At 56.4% G+C, this 18992-nt stretch overlaps 1 protein-coding gene across 1 annotated transcript in view; it reads right to left on the reverse strand.

Moving 5' to 3' along the window:
• Window positions 1-18992, reverse strand: part of LOC121278340 (phosphofurin acidic cluster sorting protein 1-like) — a 765476-nt gene that overhangs the window by 160879 nt on the left and 585605 nt on the right. The window contains 1 exon segment of the mRNA XM_041188648.1: window positions 17942-18052. Coding sequence (XP_041044582.1) covers window positions 17942-18052 — 111 coding nt within the window.

Below are 18992 nucleotides of genomic sequence, written 5' to 3' on the forward strand. Positions count from 1 at the left end.
CCACTCCCTCAGTACTGACCATCTGACAGTGCAGCACTCCCTCAGTACTGACCCTCTGACAGTGAGGCACTCCTTCAGTACTGACCCTCTGACAGTGGAGCACTCCCTCAGTACTGACCCTCTGACAGTGCAGCACTCCCTCAGTACTGACCCTCTGACAGTGCAGCACTCTCTCAGTACTGACCCTCTGACAGTGCAGCACTCCCTCAGTACTGACCCTCTGACAGTGCAGCACTCCCTCAGTACAGACCCTCTGACAGTGTAGCACTCCCTCAGTACTGACAATCTGACAGTGCAGCACTCCATCGGTACTGACCATCTGACAGTGCAGCACTCCATCGGTACTGACCATCTGACAGTGCAGCAATCCCTCAGTACTGACCCTCTGACAGTGCAGCACTCCCTCAGCACTGACCCTCGGACGGTGCAGCACTCCCTCAGTACTGACCCTCCGACAGTGCAGCACTCCCTCAGTACTGACCCTCTGACAGTGCAGCACACCCTCAGTACTGACCCTCCGACAGTGCAGCGCTCCCTCAGAACTGACCCTCCGACAGTGCAGCACTCCCTCAGTACTGACCCTCTGACAGTGCAGCACTCCCTCAGTACTGACCCTCTGACAGTGTAGCACTCCCTCAGTACTGACCATCTGACAGTGCAGCACTCCATCGGTACTGACCATCTGACAGTGCAGCACTCCATCGGTACTGACCATCTGACAGTGCAGCACTCCCTCAGTACTGACCCTCTGACAGTGCAGCACTCCCTCAGCACTGACCACCTAACAGTGCAGCATTCTCTCATACTGACCCTCTGACAGTGCGGCACTCTCTCAGTACTGACCCTCTCACAGTGCGCCACTCCCTCAGTACTGACGCCCTGACAGTGCAGCACTCCCTCAGTACTGACCCTCTGACAGTGCAGCATTCCCTCAGTACTGACCCTCTGACAGTGCAGCATTCCCTCAGTACTGACCCTCTGACAGTGCAGCACTCCCTCTGTACTGACCCTCTGACAGTGCAGCACTCCCTCAGTACTGACCATCTGACAGTGCAACACTCCCTCAGTACTGACCATCTGACAGTGCAGCACTCCCTCAGTACTGACCCTCTGACAGTGCAGCACTCCCTCAGTACTGACCCTCTGACAGTGAGGCACTCCTTCAGTACTGACCCTCTGACAGTGCAGCACTCCCTCACTACTGACCATCTGACAGTGCAGCACTCCCTCAGTACTGACCCTGTGAAAGAGCGGCACTCCCTCAGTACTGACCCTCTGACAGTGCAGCACCCCCACACCAGTGACCCTCCGACAGTGCAGCGCTCCCTTAGTACTGACCCTCCGACAGTGCAGCGCTCCCTCAGTACTGACCCTCCGACAGTGCAGCACTCCCTCAGTACTGACCCTCTGACAGTGCAGCACTCCCTCAGTACTGACCCTCTGACAGTGCAGCACTCCCTCAGTACTGACCCTCTGACAGTGCAGCACTCCCTCAGTACTGACCCTCTCACAGTGCAGCACTCCCTCAGTACTGACCCTCTGACAGTGCGGCACTCTCTCAGTACTGACCCTCTCACAGTGCACCACTCCCTCAATACTGACCCTCTGACAGTGCCGTGCTCTCTAAGTACTGACCCTCTGACAGTGCAGCATTCCCTCAGTACTGACCCTCTGACAGAGCAGCACTCCCTCAGTACTGACCCTCTGACAGTGCAGCACTCCCTCAGTACTGACCATCTGACAGTGCAGCACTCCATCGGTACTGACCATCTGACAGTGCAGCACTCCCTCAGTGCTGACCATCTGACAGTGCCGTGCTCCCTCAGTACTGACCCTCTGACAGAGCAGCACTCCCTCAGTACTGACCCTCTGACAGTGCAGCACTCCCTCAGTACTGACCCTCTGACAGTGCAGCACTCCCTCAGTACTGACCATCTGACAGTGCAGAACTCCATCGGTACTGACCATCTGACAGTGCAGCACTCCCTCAGTACTGACCCTCTGACAGTGCAGCACTCCCTCAGTATTGACCCTCTGACAGTGCAGCACTCCATCATTACTGACCCTCTGACAGTGCTGCACTCCCTCAGTACTGACCATCTGATGGTGCAGCACTCCCTCAGTACTGACCCTCTGACATTGCAGCACTCCCTCAGCACTGTGCTCTAGATCCTCTGACAGTGCAGCACTCCCTCAGTACTGACCCTCTGACAGTGCAGCGCTCCCTCAGTACTGACCCCCTGACAGTGCAGCACTCCCTCAGTACTGACCATCTGACAGTGCAGCACTCCCTCAGTTCTGACCCTCTCGCAGTGCAGCACTCCCTCAGTACTGACCCTCTGACAGTGCGGCACTCTCTCAGTACTGACCCTCTCACAGTGCACCACTCCCTCAATACTGACCCTCTGACAGTGCAGCATTTCCTCAGTACTGACCCTCTGACAGAGCAGCACTCCCTCAGTACTGACCCTCTGACAGTGCAGCACTCCCTCAGTACTGACCATCTGACAGTGCAGCACTCCATCGGTACTGACCATCTGACAGTGCAGCACTCCCTCAGTGCTGACCCTCTGACAGTGCCGTGCTCCCTCAGTACTGACCCTCTGACAGAGCAGCACTCCCTCAGTACTGACCCTCTGACAGTGCAGCACTCCCTCAGTACTGACCCTCTTACAGTGCAGCACTCCATTGGTACTGACCATCTGACAGTGCAGCACTCCCTCAGTACTGACCCTCTGACAGTGCAGCACTCCCTCAGTACTGACCCTCTGACAGTGCAGCACACCCTCAGTACTGACCCTCTGACAATGCAGCACTCCCTCAGTACTGACCCTCCGACAGTGCAGCACTCCCTCAGTACTGACCCTCTGACAGTGCAGCATTCCCTCAGTACTGACCCTCTCACAGTGCAGCACACCCTCAATACTGACCCTCTGACAGTGCAGCACTCCCTCAGCACTGTGCTCTAGATCCTCCTACAGTGCAGTACTCCCTCAGCACTGTGCTCTAGATCGTCCGACATTGCTGCACTCCCTCAGTACTGACCATCTGACAGTGCAGCGTTCGCTCAGTACTGATCCTCTGACAGGGCAGCACTCCCTCAGTACTGACCCTCGGACGGTGCAGCACTCTCTCAGTACTGACCCTCTCACAGTGCGTCACTCCCTCAGTACTGACCCTCTGACAGTGCAGCACTCCCTCAGTACTGACCCTCTGACAGTGCAGCACTCCCTCAGTACTGACCCTCTGACAGTGCAGCACTCTCTCAGTACTGACCCTCTGACAGTGCAGCACTCCCTCAGTACTGACCCTCTGACAGTGCAGCACTCCCTCAGTACTGACCCTCTGACAGTGTAGCACTCCCTCAGTACTGACCATCTGACAGTGCAGCACTCCATCGGTACTGACCATCTGACAGTGCAGCACTCCATCGGTACTGACCATCTGACAGTGCAGCACTCCCTCAGTACTGACCCTCTGACAGTGCAGCACTCCCTCAGCACTGACCCTCGGACGGTGCAGCACTCCCTCAGTACTGACCCTCCGACAGTGCAGCACTCCCTCAGTACTGACCCTCTGACAGTGCAGCACACCCTCAGTACTGACCCTCCGACAGTGCAGCGCTCCCTCAGAACTGACCCTCTGACAGTGCAGCACACCCTCAGTACTGACCCTCCGACAGTGTAGCACTCCCTCAGTACTGACCACCTAACAGTGCAGTATTCTCTCATACTGACCCTCTGACAGTGCAGCACTCTCTCAGTACTGACCCTCTCACAGTGCGCCACTCCCTCAGTACTGACGCCCTGACAGTGCAGCACTCCCTCAGTACTGACCCTCTGACAGTGCAGCATTCCCTCAGTACTGACCCTCTGACAGTGCAGCACTCCCTCAGTACTGACCCTCTGACAGTGCAGCACTCCCTCAGTACTGACCCTCTGACAGTGCAACACTCCCTCAGTACTGACCCTCTGACAGTGCAGCACTCCCTCAGTACTGACCCTCTGACAGTGCAGCACTCCCTCAGTACTGACCCTCTGACAGTGAGGCACTCCTTCAGTACTGACCCTCTGACAATGCAGCACTCCCTCACTACTGACCATCTGACAGTGCAGCACTCCCTCAGTACTGACCCTGTGAAAGAGCGGCACTCCCTCAGTACTGACCCTCTGACAGTGCAGCACCCCCACACCAGTGACCCTCCGACAGTGCAGCGCTCCCTTAGTACTGACCCTCCGACAGGGCAGCGCTCCCTCAGTACTGACCCTCCGACAGTGCAGCACTCCCTCAGTACTGACCCTCTGACAGTGCAGCACTCCCTCAGTACTGACCCTCTGACAGTGCAGCACTCCCTCAGTACTGACCCTCTGACAGTGCCGTGCTCTCTAAGTACTGACCCTCTGACAGTGCAGCATTCCCTCAGTACTGACCCTCTGACAGAGCAGCACTCCCTCAGTACTGACCCTCTGACAGTGCAGCACTCCCTCAGTACTGACCATCTGACAGTGCAGCACTCCATCGGTACTGACCATCTGACAGTGCAGCACTCCCTCAGTGCTGACCATCTGACAGTGCCGTGCTCCCTCAGTACTGACCCTCTGACAGAGCAGCACTCCCTCAGTACTGACCATCTGACAGTGCAGCACTCCCTCAGTACTGACCCTCTGACAGTGCAGCACTCCCTCAGTACTGACCAACTGACAGTGCAGAACTCCATCGGTACTGACCATCTGACAGTGCAGCACTCCCTCAGTACTGACCCTCTGACAGTGCAGCACTCCCTCAGTATTGACCCTCTGACAGTGCAGCACTCCTTCATTACTGACCCTCTGACAGTGCTGCACTCCCTCAGTACTGACCATCTGATGGTGCAGCACTCCCTCAGTACTGACCCTCTGACATTGCAGCACTCCCTCAGCACTGTGCTCTAGATCCTCTGACAGTGCAGCACTCCCTCAGTACTGACCCTCTGACAGTGCAGCGCTCCCTCAGTACTGACCCCCTGACAGTGCAGCACTCCCTCAGTACTGACCATCTGACAGTGCAGCACTCCCTCAGTTCTGACCCTCTCGCAGTGCAGCACTCCCTCAGTACTGACCCTCTGACAGTGCGGCACTCTCTCAGTACTGACCCTCTCACAGTGCACCACTCCCTCAATACTGACCCTCTGACAGTGCCGTGCTCTCTAAGTACTGACCCTCTGACAGTGCAGCATTTCCTCAGTACTGACCCTCTGACAGAGCAGCACTCCCTCAGTACTGACCCTCTGACAGTGCAGCACTCCCTCAGTACTGACCATCTGACAGTGCAGCACTCCATCGGTACTGACCATCTGACAGTGCAGCACTCCCTCAGTGCTGACCCTCTGACAGTGCCGTGCTCCCTCAGTACTGACCCTCTGACAGAGCAGCACTCCCTCAGTACTGACCCTCTGACAGTGCAGCACTCCCTCAGTACTGACCCTCTTACAGTGCAGCACTCCCTCAGTACTGACCATCTGACAGTGCAGCACTCCCTCAGTACTGACAATCTGACTGTGCAGCACTCCATTGGTACTGACCATCTGACAGTGCAGCACTCCCTCAATACTGACCCTCTGACAGTGCAGCACACCCTCAGTACTGACCCTCCGACAGTGCAGCACTCCCTCAGTACTGACCCTCTGACAGTGCAGCACACCCTCAGTACTGACCCTCCGACAGTGCAGCGCTCCCTCAGAACTGACGCTCCGACAGTGCAGCACTCCCTCAGTACTGACCCTCTGACAGTGCAGCACTCCCTCAGTACTGACCCTCTGACAGTGTAGCACTCCCTCAGTACTGACCATCTGACAGTGCAGCACTCCATCGGTACTGACCATCTGACAGTGCAGCACTCCATCGGTACTGACCATCTGACAGTGCAGCACTCCCTCAGTACTGACCCTCTGACAGTGCAGCACACCCTCAGCACTGACCCTCTGACAGTGCAGCACACCCTGAGTACTGACCCTCCGATAGTGTAGCACTCCCTTAGTACTGACCATCTAACAGTGCAGCATTCTCTCATACTGACCCTCTGACAGTGCGGCACTCTCTCAGTACTGACCCTCTCACAGTGCGCCACTCCCTCAGTACTGACGCCCTGACAGTGCAGCACTCCCTCAGTACTGACCCTCTGACAGTGCAGCACTCTCTCAGTACTGACCCTCTGACAGTGCAGCACTCCCTCAGTACTGACCCTCTGACATTGCAGCACTCCCTCAGTACTGACCCTCTGACAGTGCAGCACTCCCTCAGTACTGACCCTCTGACAGTGCAGCACTCCCTCAGTACTGACCATCTGACAGTGCAACACTCCCTCAGTACTGACCCTCTGACAGTGCAGCACTCCCTCAGTACTGACCCTCTGACAGTGCAGCCCTCCCTCAGTACTGACCCTCTGACAGTGAGGCACTCCTTCAGTACTGACCCTCTGACAGTGCAGCACTCCCTCACTACTGACCATCTGACAGTGCAGCACTCCCTCAGTACTGACCCTGTGAAAAAGCGGCACTCCCTCAGTACTGACCCTCTGACAGTGCAGCACCCCCACACCAGTGACCCTCCGACAGTGCAGCGCTCCCTTAGTACTGACCCTCCGATAGGGCAGCGCTCCCTCAGTACTGACCCTCCGACAGTGCAGCACTCCCTCAGTACTGACCCTCTGACAGTGCAGCACTCCCTCAGTACTGACCCTCTGACAGTGCAGCACTCCCTCAGTACTGACCCTCTGACAGTGCAGCACTCCCTCAGTACTGACCATCTGACGGTGCAGCACTCCCTCAGTACTGACCCTCTGACAGTGCAGCACTCCCTCAGTACTGACCCTCTGACAGTGCAGCACTCCCTCAGTACTGACCATCTGACAGTGCAGCACTCCCTCATTACTGACCCTCTGACAGTGAGGCACTCCTTCAGTACTGACCCTCTGACAGTGGAGCACTCCCTCAGTACTGACCCTCTGACAGTGCAGCACTCCCTCAGTACTGACCCTCTGACAGTGCAGCACTCCCTCAGTACTGACCCTATGACAGTGCAGCACTCCATCAGTACAGACCATCTGACAGTGCAGCACTCCCTCAGTGCTGACCCTCTGACAGTGCATCACTCCCACACCAGTGACCCTTCGACAGTGCAGCGCTCCCTTAGTACTGACCCTCCGACAGGGCAGCGCTCCCTCAGTACTGACCCTCCGACAGTGCAGCGCTCCCTCAGTACTGACCCTCTGACAGTGCAGCACGCCCTCAGTACTGACCCTCTGACAGTGCAGCACTCCCTCAGTACTGACCATCTGACAGTGCAACACTCCCTCAGTACTGACCCTCTGACAGTGCAGCACTCCCTCAGTACTGACCCTCTGACAGTGCAGCACTCCCTCAGTACTGACCCTCTGACAGTGAGGCACTCCTTCAGGACTGACCCTCTGACAGTGCAGCACTCCCTCACTACTGACCATCTGACAGTGCAGCACTCCCTCAGTACTGACCCTGTGAAAGAGCGGCACTCCCTCAGTACTGACCCTCTGACAGTGCAGCACCCCCACACCAGTGACCCTCCGACAGTGCAGCGCTCCCTTAGTACTGACCCTCCGACAGGGCAGCGCTCCCTCAGTACTGACCCTCCGACAGTGCAGCACTCCCTCAGTACTGACCCTCTGACAGTGCGGCACTCTCTCAGTACTGACCCTCTCACAGTGCACCACTCCCTCAATACTGACCCTCTGACAGTGCCGTGCTCTCTAAGTACTGACCCTCTGACAGTGCAGCATTCCCTCAGTACTGACCCTCTGACAGAGCAGCACTCCCTCAGTACTGACCCTCTGACAGTGCAGCACTCCCTCAGTACTGACCATCTGACAGTGCAGCACTCCATCGGTACTGACCATCTGACAGTGCAGCACTCCCTCAGTGCTGACCATCTGACAGTGCCGTGCTCCCTCAGTACTGACCCTCTGACAGAGCAGCACTCCCTCAGTACTGACCCTCTGACAGTGCAGCACTCCCTCAGTACTGACCCTCTGACAGTGCAGCACTCCCTCAGTACTGACCATCTGACAGTGCAGAACTCCATCGGTACTGACCATCTGACAGTGCAGCACTCCCTCAGTACTGACCCTCTGACAGTGCAGCACTCCCACAGTATTGACCCTCTGACAGTGCAGCACTCCTTCATTACTGACCCTCTGACAGTGCTGCACTCCCTCAGTACTGACCATAAGATGGTGCAGCACTCCCTCAGTACTGACCCTCTGACATTGCAGCACTCCCTCAGCACTGTGCTCTAGATCCTCTGACAGTGCAGCACTCCCTCAGTACTGACCCTCTGACAGTGCAGCGCTCCCTCAGTACTGACCCCCTGACAGTGCAGCACTCCCTCAGTACTGACCATCTGACAGTGCAGCACTCCCTCAGTTCTGACCCTCTCGCAGTGCAGCACTCCCTCAGTACTGACCCTCTGACACTGCGGCACTCTCTCAGTACTGACCCTCTCACAGTGCACCACTCCCTCAATACTGACCCTCTGACAGTGCCGTGCTCTCTAAGTACTGACCCTCTGACAGTGCAGCATTTCCTCAGTACTGACCCTCTGACAGAGCAGCACTCCCTCAGTACTGACCCTCTGACAGTGCAGCACTCCCTCAGTACTGACCATCTGACAGTGCAGCACTCCATCGGTACTGACCATCTGACAGTGCAGCACTCCCTCAGTGCTGACCCTCTGACAGTGCTGTGCTCCCTCAGTACTGACCCTCTGACAGAGCAGCACTCCCTCAGTACTGACCCTCTGACAGTGCAGCACTCCCTCAGTACTGACCCTCTTACAGTGCAGCACTCCCTCAGTACTGACCATCTGACAGTGCAGCACTCCCTCAGTACTGACAATCTGACAGTGCAGCACTCCATTGGTACTGACCATCTGACAGTGCAGGACTCCCTCAATACTGACCCTCTGACAGTGCAGCACACCCTCAGTACTGACCCTCCGACAGTGCAGCACTCCCTCAGTACTGACCCTCTGACAGTGCAGCACACCCTCAGTACTGACCCTCCGACAGTGCAGCGCTCCCTCAGAACTGACGCTCCGACAGTGCAGCACTCCCTCAGTACTGACCCTCTGACAGTGCAGCACTCCCTCAGTACTGACCCTCTGACAGTGTAGCACTCCCTCAGTACTGACCATCTGACAGTGCAGCACTCCATCGGTACTGACCATCTGACAGTGCAGCACTCCATCGGTACTGACCATCTGACAGTGCAGCACTCCCTCAGTACTGACCCTCTGACAGTGCAGCACTCCCTCAGCACTGACCCTCTGACAGTGCAGCACACCCTCAGTACTGACCCTCCGACAGTGTAGCACTCCCTCAGTACTGACCATCTAACAGTGCAGCATTCTCTCATACTGACCCTCTGACAGTGCGGCACTCTCTCAGTACTGACCCTCTCACAGTGCGCCACTCCCTCAGTACTGACGCCCTGACAGTGCAGCACTCCCTCAGTACTGACCCTCTGACAGTGCAGCACTCTCTCAGTACTGACCCTCTGACAGTGCAGCACTCCCTCAAAACTGACCCTCTGACATTGCAGCACTCCCTCAGTACTGACCCTCTGACAGTGCAGCACTCCCTCAGTACTGACCCTCTGACAGTGCAGCACTCCCTCAGTACTGACCATCTGACAGTGCAACACTCCCTCAGTACTGACCCTCTGACAGTGCAGCACTCCCTCAGTACTGACCCTCTGACAGTGCAGCCCTCCCTCAGTACTGACCCTCTGACAGTGAGGCACTCCTTCAGTACTGACCCTGTGACAGTGCAGCACTCCCTCACTACTGACCATCTGACAGTGCAGCACTCCCTCAGTACTGACCCTGTGAAAAAGCGGCACTTCCTCAGTACTGACCCTCTGACAGTGCAGCACCCCCACACCAGTGACCCTCCGACAGTGCAGCGCTCCCTTAGTACTGACCCTCCGATAGGGCAGCGCTCCCTCAGTACTGACCCTCCGACAGTGCAGCACTCCCTCAGTACTGACCCTCTGACAGTGCAGCACTCCCTCAGTACTGACCCTCTGACAGTGCAGCACTCCCTCAGTACTGACCCTCTGACAGTGCAGCACTCCCTCAGTACTGACCATCTGACGGTGCAGCACTCCCTCAGTACTGACCCTCTGACAGTGCAGCACTCCCTCAGTACTGACCCTCTGACTGTGCGGCACTCCCTCAGTACTGACCCTCTGACAGTGCAGCACTCCCTCAGTACTGACCATCTGACAGTGCAGCACTCCCTCATTACTGACCCTCTGACAGTGAGGCACTCCTTCAGTACTGACTCTCTGACAGTGGAGCACTCCCTCAGTACTGACCCTCTGACAGTGCAGCACTCCCTCAGTACTGACCCTCTGACAGTGCAGCACTCCCTCAGTACTGACCATCTGACAGTGCAACACTCCCTCAGTACTGACCCTCTGACAGTGCAGCACTCCCTCAGTACTGACCCTCTGACAGTGCAGCCCTCCCTCAGTACTGACCCTCTGACAGTGAGGCACTCCTTCAGTACTGACCCTCTGACAGTGCAGCACTCCCTCACTACTGACCATCTGACAGTGCAGCACTCCCTCAGTACTGACCCTGTGAAAAAGCGGCACTCCCTCAGTACTGACCCTCTGACAGTGCAGCACCCCCACACCAGTGACCCTCCGACAGTGCAGCGCTCCCTTAGTACTGACCCTGTGATAGGGCAGCGCTCCCTCAGTACTGACCCTCCGACAGTGCAGCACTCCCTCAGTACTGACCCTCTGACAGTGCAGCACTCCCTCAGTACTGACCCTCTGACAGTGCAGCACTCCCTCAGTACTGACCCTCTGACAGTGCAGCACTCCCTCAGTACTGACCATCTGACGGTGCAGCACTCCCTCAGTACTGACCCTCTGACAGTGCAGCACTCCCTCAGTACTGACCCTCTGACTGTGCGGCACTCCCTCAGTACTGACCCTCTGACAGTGAAGCACTCCCTCAGTACTGACCATCTGACAGTGCAGCACTCCCTCATTACTGACCCTCTGACAGTGAGGCACTCCTTCAGTACTGACCCTCTGACAGTGGAGCACTCCCTCAGTACTGACCCTCTGACAGTGCAGCACTCCCTCAGTACTGACCCTCTGACAGTGCAGCACTCCCTCAGTACTGACCCTATGACAGTGCAGCACTCCATCAGTGCTGACCCTCTGACAGTGCAGCACCCCCACACCAGTGACCCTCCGACAGTGCAGCGCTCCCTTAGTACTGACCCTCCGACAGGGCAGCGCTCCCTCAGTACTGACCCTCCGACAGTGCAGCACTCCCTCAGTACTGACCCTCTGACAGTGCGGCACTCTCTCAGTACTGACCCTCTCACAGTGCACCACTCCCTCAATACTGACCCTCTGACAGTGCCGTGCTCTCTAAGTACTGACCCTCTGACAGTGCAGCATTCCCTCAGTACTGACCCTCTGACAGAGCAGCACTCCCTCAGTACTGACCCTCTGACAGTGCAGCACTCCCTCAGTACTGACCATCTGACAGTGCAGCACTCCATCGGTACTGACCATCTGACAGTGCAGCACTCCCTCAGTGCTGACCATCTGACAGTGCCGTGCTCCCTCAGTACTGACCCTCTGACAGAGCAGCACTCCCTCAGTACTGACCCTCTGACAGTGCAGCACTCCCTCAGTACTGACCCTCTGACAGTGCAGCACTCCCTCAGTACTGACCATCTGACAGTGCAGAACTCCATCGGTACTGACCATCTGACAGTGCAGCACTCCCTCAGTACTGACCCTCTGACAGTGCAGCACTCCCACAGTATTGACCCTCTGACAGTGCAGCACTCCTTCATTACTGACCCTCTGACAGTGCTGCACTCCCTCAGTACTGACCATCTGATGGTGCAGCACTCCCTCAGTACTGACCCTCTGACATTGCAGCACTCCCTCAGCACTGTGCTCTAGATCTTCTGACAGTGCAGCACTCCCTCAGTACTGACCCTCTGACAGTGCAGCGCTCCCTCAGTACTGACCCCCTGACAGTGCAGCACTCCCTCAGTACTGACCATCTGACAGTGCAGCACTCCCTCAGTTCTGACCCTCTCGCAGTGCAGCACTCCCTCAGTACTGACCCTGTGAAAGAGCGGCACTCCCTCAGTACTGACCCTCTGACAGTGCAGCACCCCCACACCAGTGACCCTCCGACAGTGCAGCGCTCCCTTAGTACTGACCCTCCGACAGGGCAGCGCTCCCTCAGTACTGACCCTCCGACAGTGCAGCACTCCCTCAGTACTGACCCTCTGACAGTGCGGCACTCTCTCAGTACTGACCCTCTCACAGTGCACCACTCCCTCAATACTGACCCTCTGACAGTGCCGTGCTCTCTAAGTACTGACCCTCTGACAGTGCAGCATTCCCTCAGTACTGACCCTCTGACAGAGCAGCACTCCCTCAGTACTGACCCTCTGACAGTGCAGCACTCCCTCAGTACTGACCATCTGACAGTGCAGCACTCCATCGGTACTGACCATCTGACAGTGCAGCACTCCCTCAGTGCTGACCATCTGACAGTGCCGTGCTCCCTCAGTACTGACCCTCTGACAGAGCAGCACTCCCTCAGTACTGACCCTCTGACAGTGCAGCACTCCCTCAGTACTGACCCTCTGACAGTGCAGCACTCCCTCAGTACTGACCATCTGACAGTGCAGAACTCCATCGGTACTGACCATCTGACAGTGCAGCACTCCCTCAGTACTGACCCTCTGACAGTGCAGCACTCCCACAGTATTGACCCTCTGACAGTGCAGCACTCCTTCATTACTGACCCTCTGACAGTGCTGCACTCCCTCAGTACTGACCATCTGATGGTGCAGCACTCCCTCAGTACTGACCCTCTGACATTGCAGCACTCCCTCAGCACTGTGCTCTAGATCTTCTGACAGTGCAGCACTCTCTCAGTACTGACCCTCTGACAGTGCAGCGCTCCCTCAGTACTGACCCCCTGACAGTGCAGCACTCCCTCAGTACTGACCATCTGACAGTGCAGCACTCCCTCAGTTCTGACCCTCTCGCAGTGCAGCACTCCCTCAGTACTGACCCTCTGACACTGCGGCACTCTCTCAGTACTGACCCTCTCACAGTGCACCACTCCCTCAATACTGACCCTCTGACAGTGCTGTGCTCTCTAAGTACTGACCCTCTGACAGTGCAGCATTTCCTCAGTACTGACCCTCTGACAGAGCAGCACTCCCTCAGTACTGACCCTCTGACAGTGCAGCACTCCCTCAGTACTGACCATCTGACAGTGCAGCACTCCATCGGTACTGACCATCTGACAGTGCAGCACTCCCTCAGTGCTGACCCTCTGACAGTGCCGTGCTCCCTCAGTACTGACCCTCTGACAGAGCAGCACTCCCTCAGTACTGACCCTCTGACAGTGCAGCACTCCCTCAGTACTGACCCTCTTACAGTGCAGCACTCCCTCAGTACTGACCATCTGACAGTGCAGCACTCCCTCAGTACTGACAATCTGACAGTGCAGCACTCCATTGGTACTGACCATCTGACAGTGCAGCACTCCCTCAATACTGACCCTCTGACAGTGCAGCACACCCTCAGTACTGACCCTCCGACAGTGCAGCACTCCCTCAGTACTGACCCTCTGACAGTGCAGCACACCCTCAGTACTGACCCTCCGACAGTGCAGCGCTCCCTCAGAACTGACGCTCCGACAGTGCAGCACTCCCTCAGTACTGACCCTCTGACAGTGCAGCACTCCCTCAGTACTGACCCTCTGACAGTGTAGCACTCCCTCAGTACTGACCATCTGACAGTGCAGCACTCCATCGGTACTGACCATCTGACAGTGCAGCACTCCATCGGTACTGACCATCTGACAGTGCAGCACTCCCTCAGTACTGACCCTCTGACAGTGCAGCACTCCCTCAGTACTGACCCTCTCACAGTGCGCCACTCCCTCAGTACTGACGCCCTGACAGTGCAGCACTCCCTCAGTACTGACCCTCTGACAGTGCAGCACTCTCTCAGTACTGACCCTCTGACAGTGCAGCACTCCCTCAGTACTGACCCTCTGACATTGCAGCACTCCCTCAGTACTGACCCTCTGACAGTGCAGCACTCCCTCAGTACTGACCCTCTGACAGTGCGGCACTCCCTCAGTACTGACCATCTGACAGTGCAACACTCCCTCAGTACTGACCCTCTGACAGTGCAGCACTCCCTCAGTACTGACCCTCTGACAGTGCAGCCCTCCCTCAGTACTGACCCTCTGACAGTGAGGCACTCCTTCAGTACTGACCCTCTGACAGTGCAGCACTCCCTCACTACTGACCATCTGACAGTGCAGCAGTCCCTCAGTACTGACCCTGTGAAAAAGCGGCACTCCCTCAGTACTGACCCTCTGACAGTGCAGCACCCCCACACCAGTGACCCTCCGACAGTGCAGCGCTCCCTTAGTACTGACCCTCCGATAGGGCAGCGCTCCCTCAGTACTGACCCTCCGACAGTGCAGCACTCCCTCAGTACTGACCCTCTGACAGTGCAGCACTCCCTCAGTACTGACCCTCTGACAGTGCAGCACTCCCTCAGTACTGACCCTCTGACAGTGCAGCACTCCCTCAGTACTGACCCTCTGACAGTGCGGCACTCTCTCAGTACTGACCCTCTCACAGTGCACCACTCCCTCAATACTGACCCTCTGACAGTGCCGTGCTCTCTAAGTACTGACCCTCTGACAGTGCAGCATTCCCTCAGTACTGACCCTCTGACAGAGCAGCACTCCCTCAATACTGACCCTCTGACAGTGCAGCACTCCCTCAGTACTGACCATCTGACAGTGCAGCACTCCATCGGTACTCACCATCTGACAGTGCAGCACTCCCTCAGTGCTGACCATCTGACAGTGCCGTGCTCCCTCAGTACTGACCCTCTGACAGAGCAGCACTCCCTCAGTACTGACCCTCTGACAGTGCAGCACTCCCTCAGTACTGACCCTCTGACAGTGCAGCATTCCCTCAGTACTGACCATCTGACAGTGCAGAACTCCATCGGTACTGACCATCTGACAGTGCAGCACTCCCTCAGTACTGACCCTCTGACAGTGCAGCACTCCCTCATTATTGACCCTCTGACAGTGCAGCACTCCTTCATTACTGACCCTCTGACAGTGCTGCACTCCCTCAGTACTGACCATCTGATGGTGCAGCACTCCCTCAGTACTGACCCTCTGACATTGCAGCACTCCCTCAGCACTGTGCTCTAGATCCTCTGACAGTGCAGCACTCCCTCAGTACTGACCCTCTGACAGTGCAGCGCTCCCTCAGTACTGACCCCCTGACAGTGCAGCACTCCCTCAGTACTGACCATCTGACAGTGCAGCACTCCCTCAGTTCTGACCCTCTCGCAGTGCAGCACTCCCTCAGTACTGACCCTCTGACACTGCGGCACTCTCTCAGTACTGACCCTCTCACAGTGCACCACTCCCTCAATACTGACCCTCTGACAGTGCTGTGCTCTCTAAGTACTGACCCTCTGACAGTGCAGCATTTCCTCAGTACTGACCCTCTGACAGAGCAGCACTCCCTCAGTACTGACCCTCTGACAGTGCAGCACTCCCTCAGTACTGACCATCTGACAGTGCAGCACTCCATCGGTACTGACCATCTGACAGTGCAGCACTCCCTCAGTGCTGACCCTCTGACAGTGCCGTGCTCCCTCAGTACTGACCCTCTGACAGAGCAGCACTCCCTCAGTACTGACCCTCTGACAGTGCAGCACTCCCTCAGTACTGACCCTCTTACAGTGCAGCACTCCCTCAGTACTGACCATCTGACAGTGCAGCACTCCCTCAGTACTGACAATCTGACAGTGCAGCACTCCATTGGTACTGACCATCTGACAGTGCAGCACTCCCTCAATACTGACCCTCTGACAGTGCAGCACACCCTCAGTACTGACCCTCCTGACAGTGCAGCACTCCCTCAGTACTGACCCTCTGACAGTGCAGCACACCCTCAGTACTGAGCCCTCCGACAGTGCAGCGCTCCCTCAGAACTGACGCTCCGACAGTGCAGCACTCCCTCAGTACTGACCCTCTGACAGTGCAGCACTCCCTCAGTACTGACCCTCTGACAGTGTAGCACTCCCTCAGTACTGACCATCTGACAGTGCAGCACTCCATCGGTACTGACCATCTGACAGTGCAGCACTCCATCGGTACTGACCATCTGACAGTGCAGCACTCCCTCAGTACTGACCCTCTGACAGTGCAGCACTCCCTCAGTACTGACCCTCTCACAGTGCGCCACTCCCTCAGTACTGACGCCCTGACAGTGCAGCACTCCCTCAGTACTGACCCTCTGACAGTGCAGCACTCTCTCAGTACTGACCCTCTGACAGTGCAGCACTCCCTCAGTACTGACCCTCTGACATTGCAGCACTCCCTCAGTACTGACCCTCTGACAGTGCAGCACTCCCTCAGTACTGACCCTCTGACAGTGCGGCACTCCCTCAGTACTGACCATCTGACAGTGCAACACTCCCTCAGTACTGACCCTCTGACAGTGCAGCACTCCCTCAGTACTGACCCTCTGACAGTGCAGCCCTCCCTCAGTACTGACCCTCTGACAGTGAGGCACTCCTTCAGTACTGACCCTCTGACAGTGCAGCACTCCCTCACTACTGACCATCTGACAGTGCAGCACTCCCTCAGTACTGACCCTGTGAAAAAGCGGCACTCCCTCAGTACTGACCCTCTGACAGTGCAGCACCCCCACATCAGTGACCCTCCGACAGTGCAGAGCTCCCTTAGTACTGACCCTCCGATAGGGCAGCGCTCCCTCAGTACTGACCCTCCGACAGTGCAGCACTCCCTCAGTACTGACCCTCTGACAGTGCAGCACTCCCTCAGTACTGACCCTCTGACAGTGCAGCACTCCCTCAGTACTGACCCTCTGACAGTGCAGCACTCCCTCAGTACTGACCCTCTGACGGTGCAGCACTCCCTCAGTACTGACCCTCTGACAGTGCGGCACTCCCTCAGTACTGACCCTCTGACTGTGCGGCACTCCCTCAGTACTGACCCTCTGACAGTGCAGCACTCCCTCAGTACTGACCATCTGACAGTGCAGCACTCCCTCATTACTGACCCTCTGACAGTGAGGCACTCCTTCAGTACTGACTCTCTGACAGTGGAGCACTCCCTCAGTACTGACCCTCTGACAGTGCAGCACTCCCTCAGTACTGACCCTCTGACAGTGCAGCACTCCCTCAGTATTGACCCTCTGACAGTGCAGCACTCCATCAGTACAGACCATCTGACAGTGCAGCACTCCCTCAGTGCTGACCCTCTGACAGTGCAGCACCCCCACACCAGTGACCCTTCGACAGTGCAGCGCTCCCTTAGTACTGACCCTCCGACAGGGCAGCGCTCCCTCAGTACTGACCCTCCGACAGTGCAGCGCTCCCTCAGTACTGACCCTCTGACAGTGCAGCACTCCCTTAGTACTGACCCTCTGACAGTGCAGCACTCCCTCAGTACTGACCCTCCGACAGTGCAGCACTCCCTCAGTACTGACCCTCCGACAGTGCAGCACCCCTCAGTACTGTAGTATCTTATTTGTCAGCCAGATATCTTGATATTTGCTCATGTTTCTGGAGTCTGTTTCAATCCTCGACCCTGCTGATTCATGGGTGTGAGTGAACCAATGTTCCTAGCACATTCCCATGCCCAGAATGGACAGCTGGGGAAACAGGGTCTTCACTGATGTTGGCTGTTTGCAATCTGAAGGCCCAACACTGAGAGTCATTAGCGACGATTGCGCTACATTGATGTCCAAGTGCAGACAGAGCTCCCCTTCTCTTTCGCCCTGTGCTGGTTACCTGCAGTTGGAGGCTCTGTCTTGTTGAAAAGATCCCTCCACGCGGAGTCCATGAAGGAGCTGTTGTATTTGTTGTCAACCGATGCCAAATACTTGGCCAGAGGATGGGAGCCTGAGGAGGAGAGAGTTGAGAATGACTGCTAGTCTCAGTGGCTGGGCTGAGTAAGAGCTGTGTGAAGACAGGCTGAAACTCTCCACGTTCACAGTGATTTTAAATCAGTGGGGGGTTTGGAATCAAAGTGTTTCCCATTCCTCTTTCAGAGAACCTAAAATCTGAGCGCATCCAGGAGTCACATCGATGGATTTGGCACACTGAGGGAAATAATGGGTACAGGGAGAATGCCGTTACATGGAACTGAGCTTCTGCCAGGATCTTACTGAATGGCTGAACAGCTCGGTGGGATGAATGGACTCCTTCTATTCCTATTTCTTATGTTCTAATGTTACCTGTAGGCTCAGCTCCTGCATCTCGCTTCTGTCCAGCCTCCCAAGCTTTAGCGTCCTGAAATCACAACTCCAGCACCAACACTTGGAGACAGATTATCATTTTCGGTAGTGGTGGAAACTGGTCAGAGGACTAGGTTACCTGTCAGGGTTTCCTTTTCATCTTCTATTTCTCAGTCAGCAACAACATTCATAGGGAGAAACACCCTGGCCCAAGGCTGGAAGACAACAGCAGGACCACAGGCTACTGTCAACTGCGCCAGCCAGAAAAAGTCGCACTGCAGCACTGGCAATTACAGAAGCAGGAAAGGGTGGCACTGCGACACTGGCACTGGTACTTACAGAAGCAGGAAAAGGTGGCATTGCGACACTGGCACTGGGAATTACAGAAGCAGGAAAAGGTGGCACTGCGACACTGGGAATTACAGGAGCAGGAAAGGGTGGCACTGCGACACTGGGAATTACAGGAGCAGGAAAGGGTGGCACTGCAACACTGGCACTGGGAATTACAGGGGCACGAAAGGATGGCACTGCGACACTGGCACTGGGAATTACAGGAGCAGGAAAGGATGGCACTGCAGCACTGGCACTGGGAGTTACAGGAGCAG

This window comes from Carcharodon carcharias, chromosome 5, assembly GCF_017639515.1.
Source record: "Carcharodon carcharias isolate sCarCar2 chromosome 5, sCarCar2.pri, whole genome shotgun sequence".
Taxonomy (NCBI): Eukaryota; Metazoa; Chordata; class Chondrichthyes; order Lamniformes; family Lamnidae; genus Carcharodon; species Carcharodon carcharias.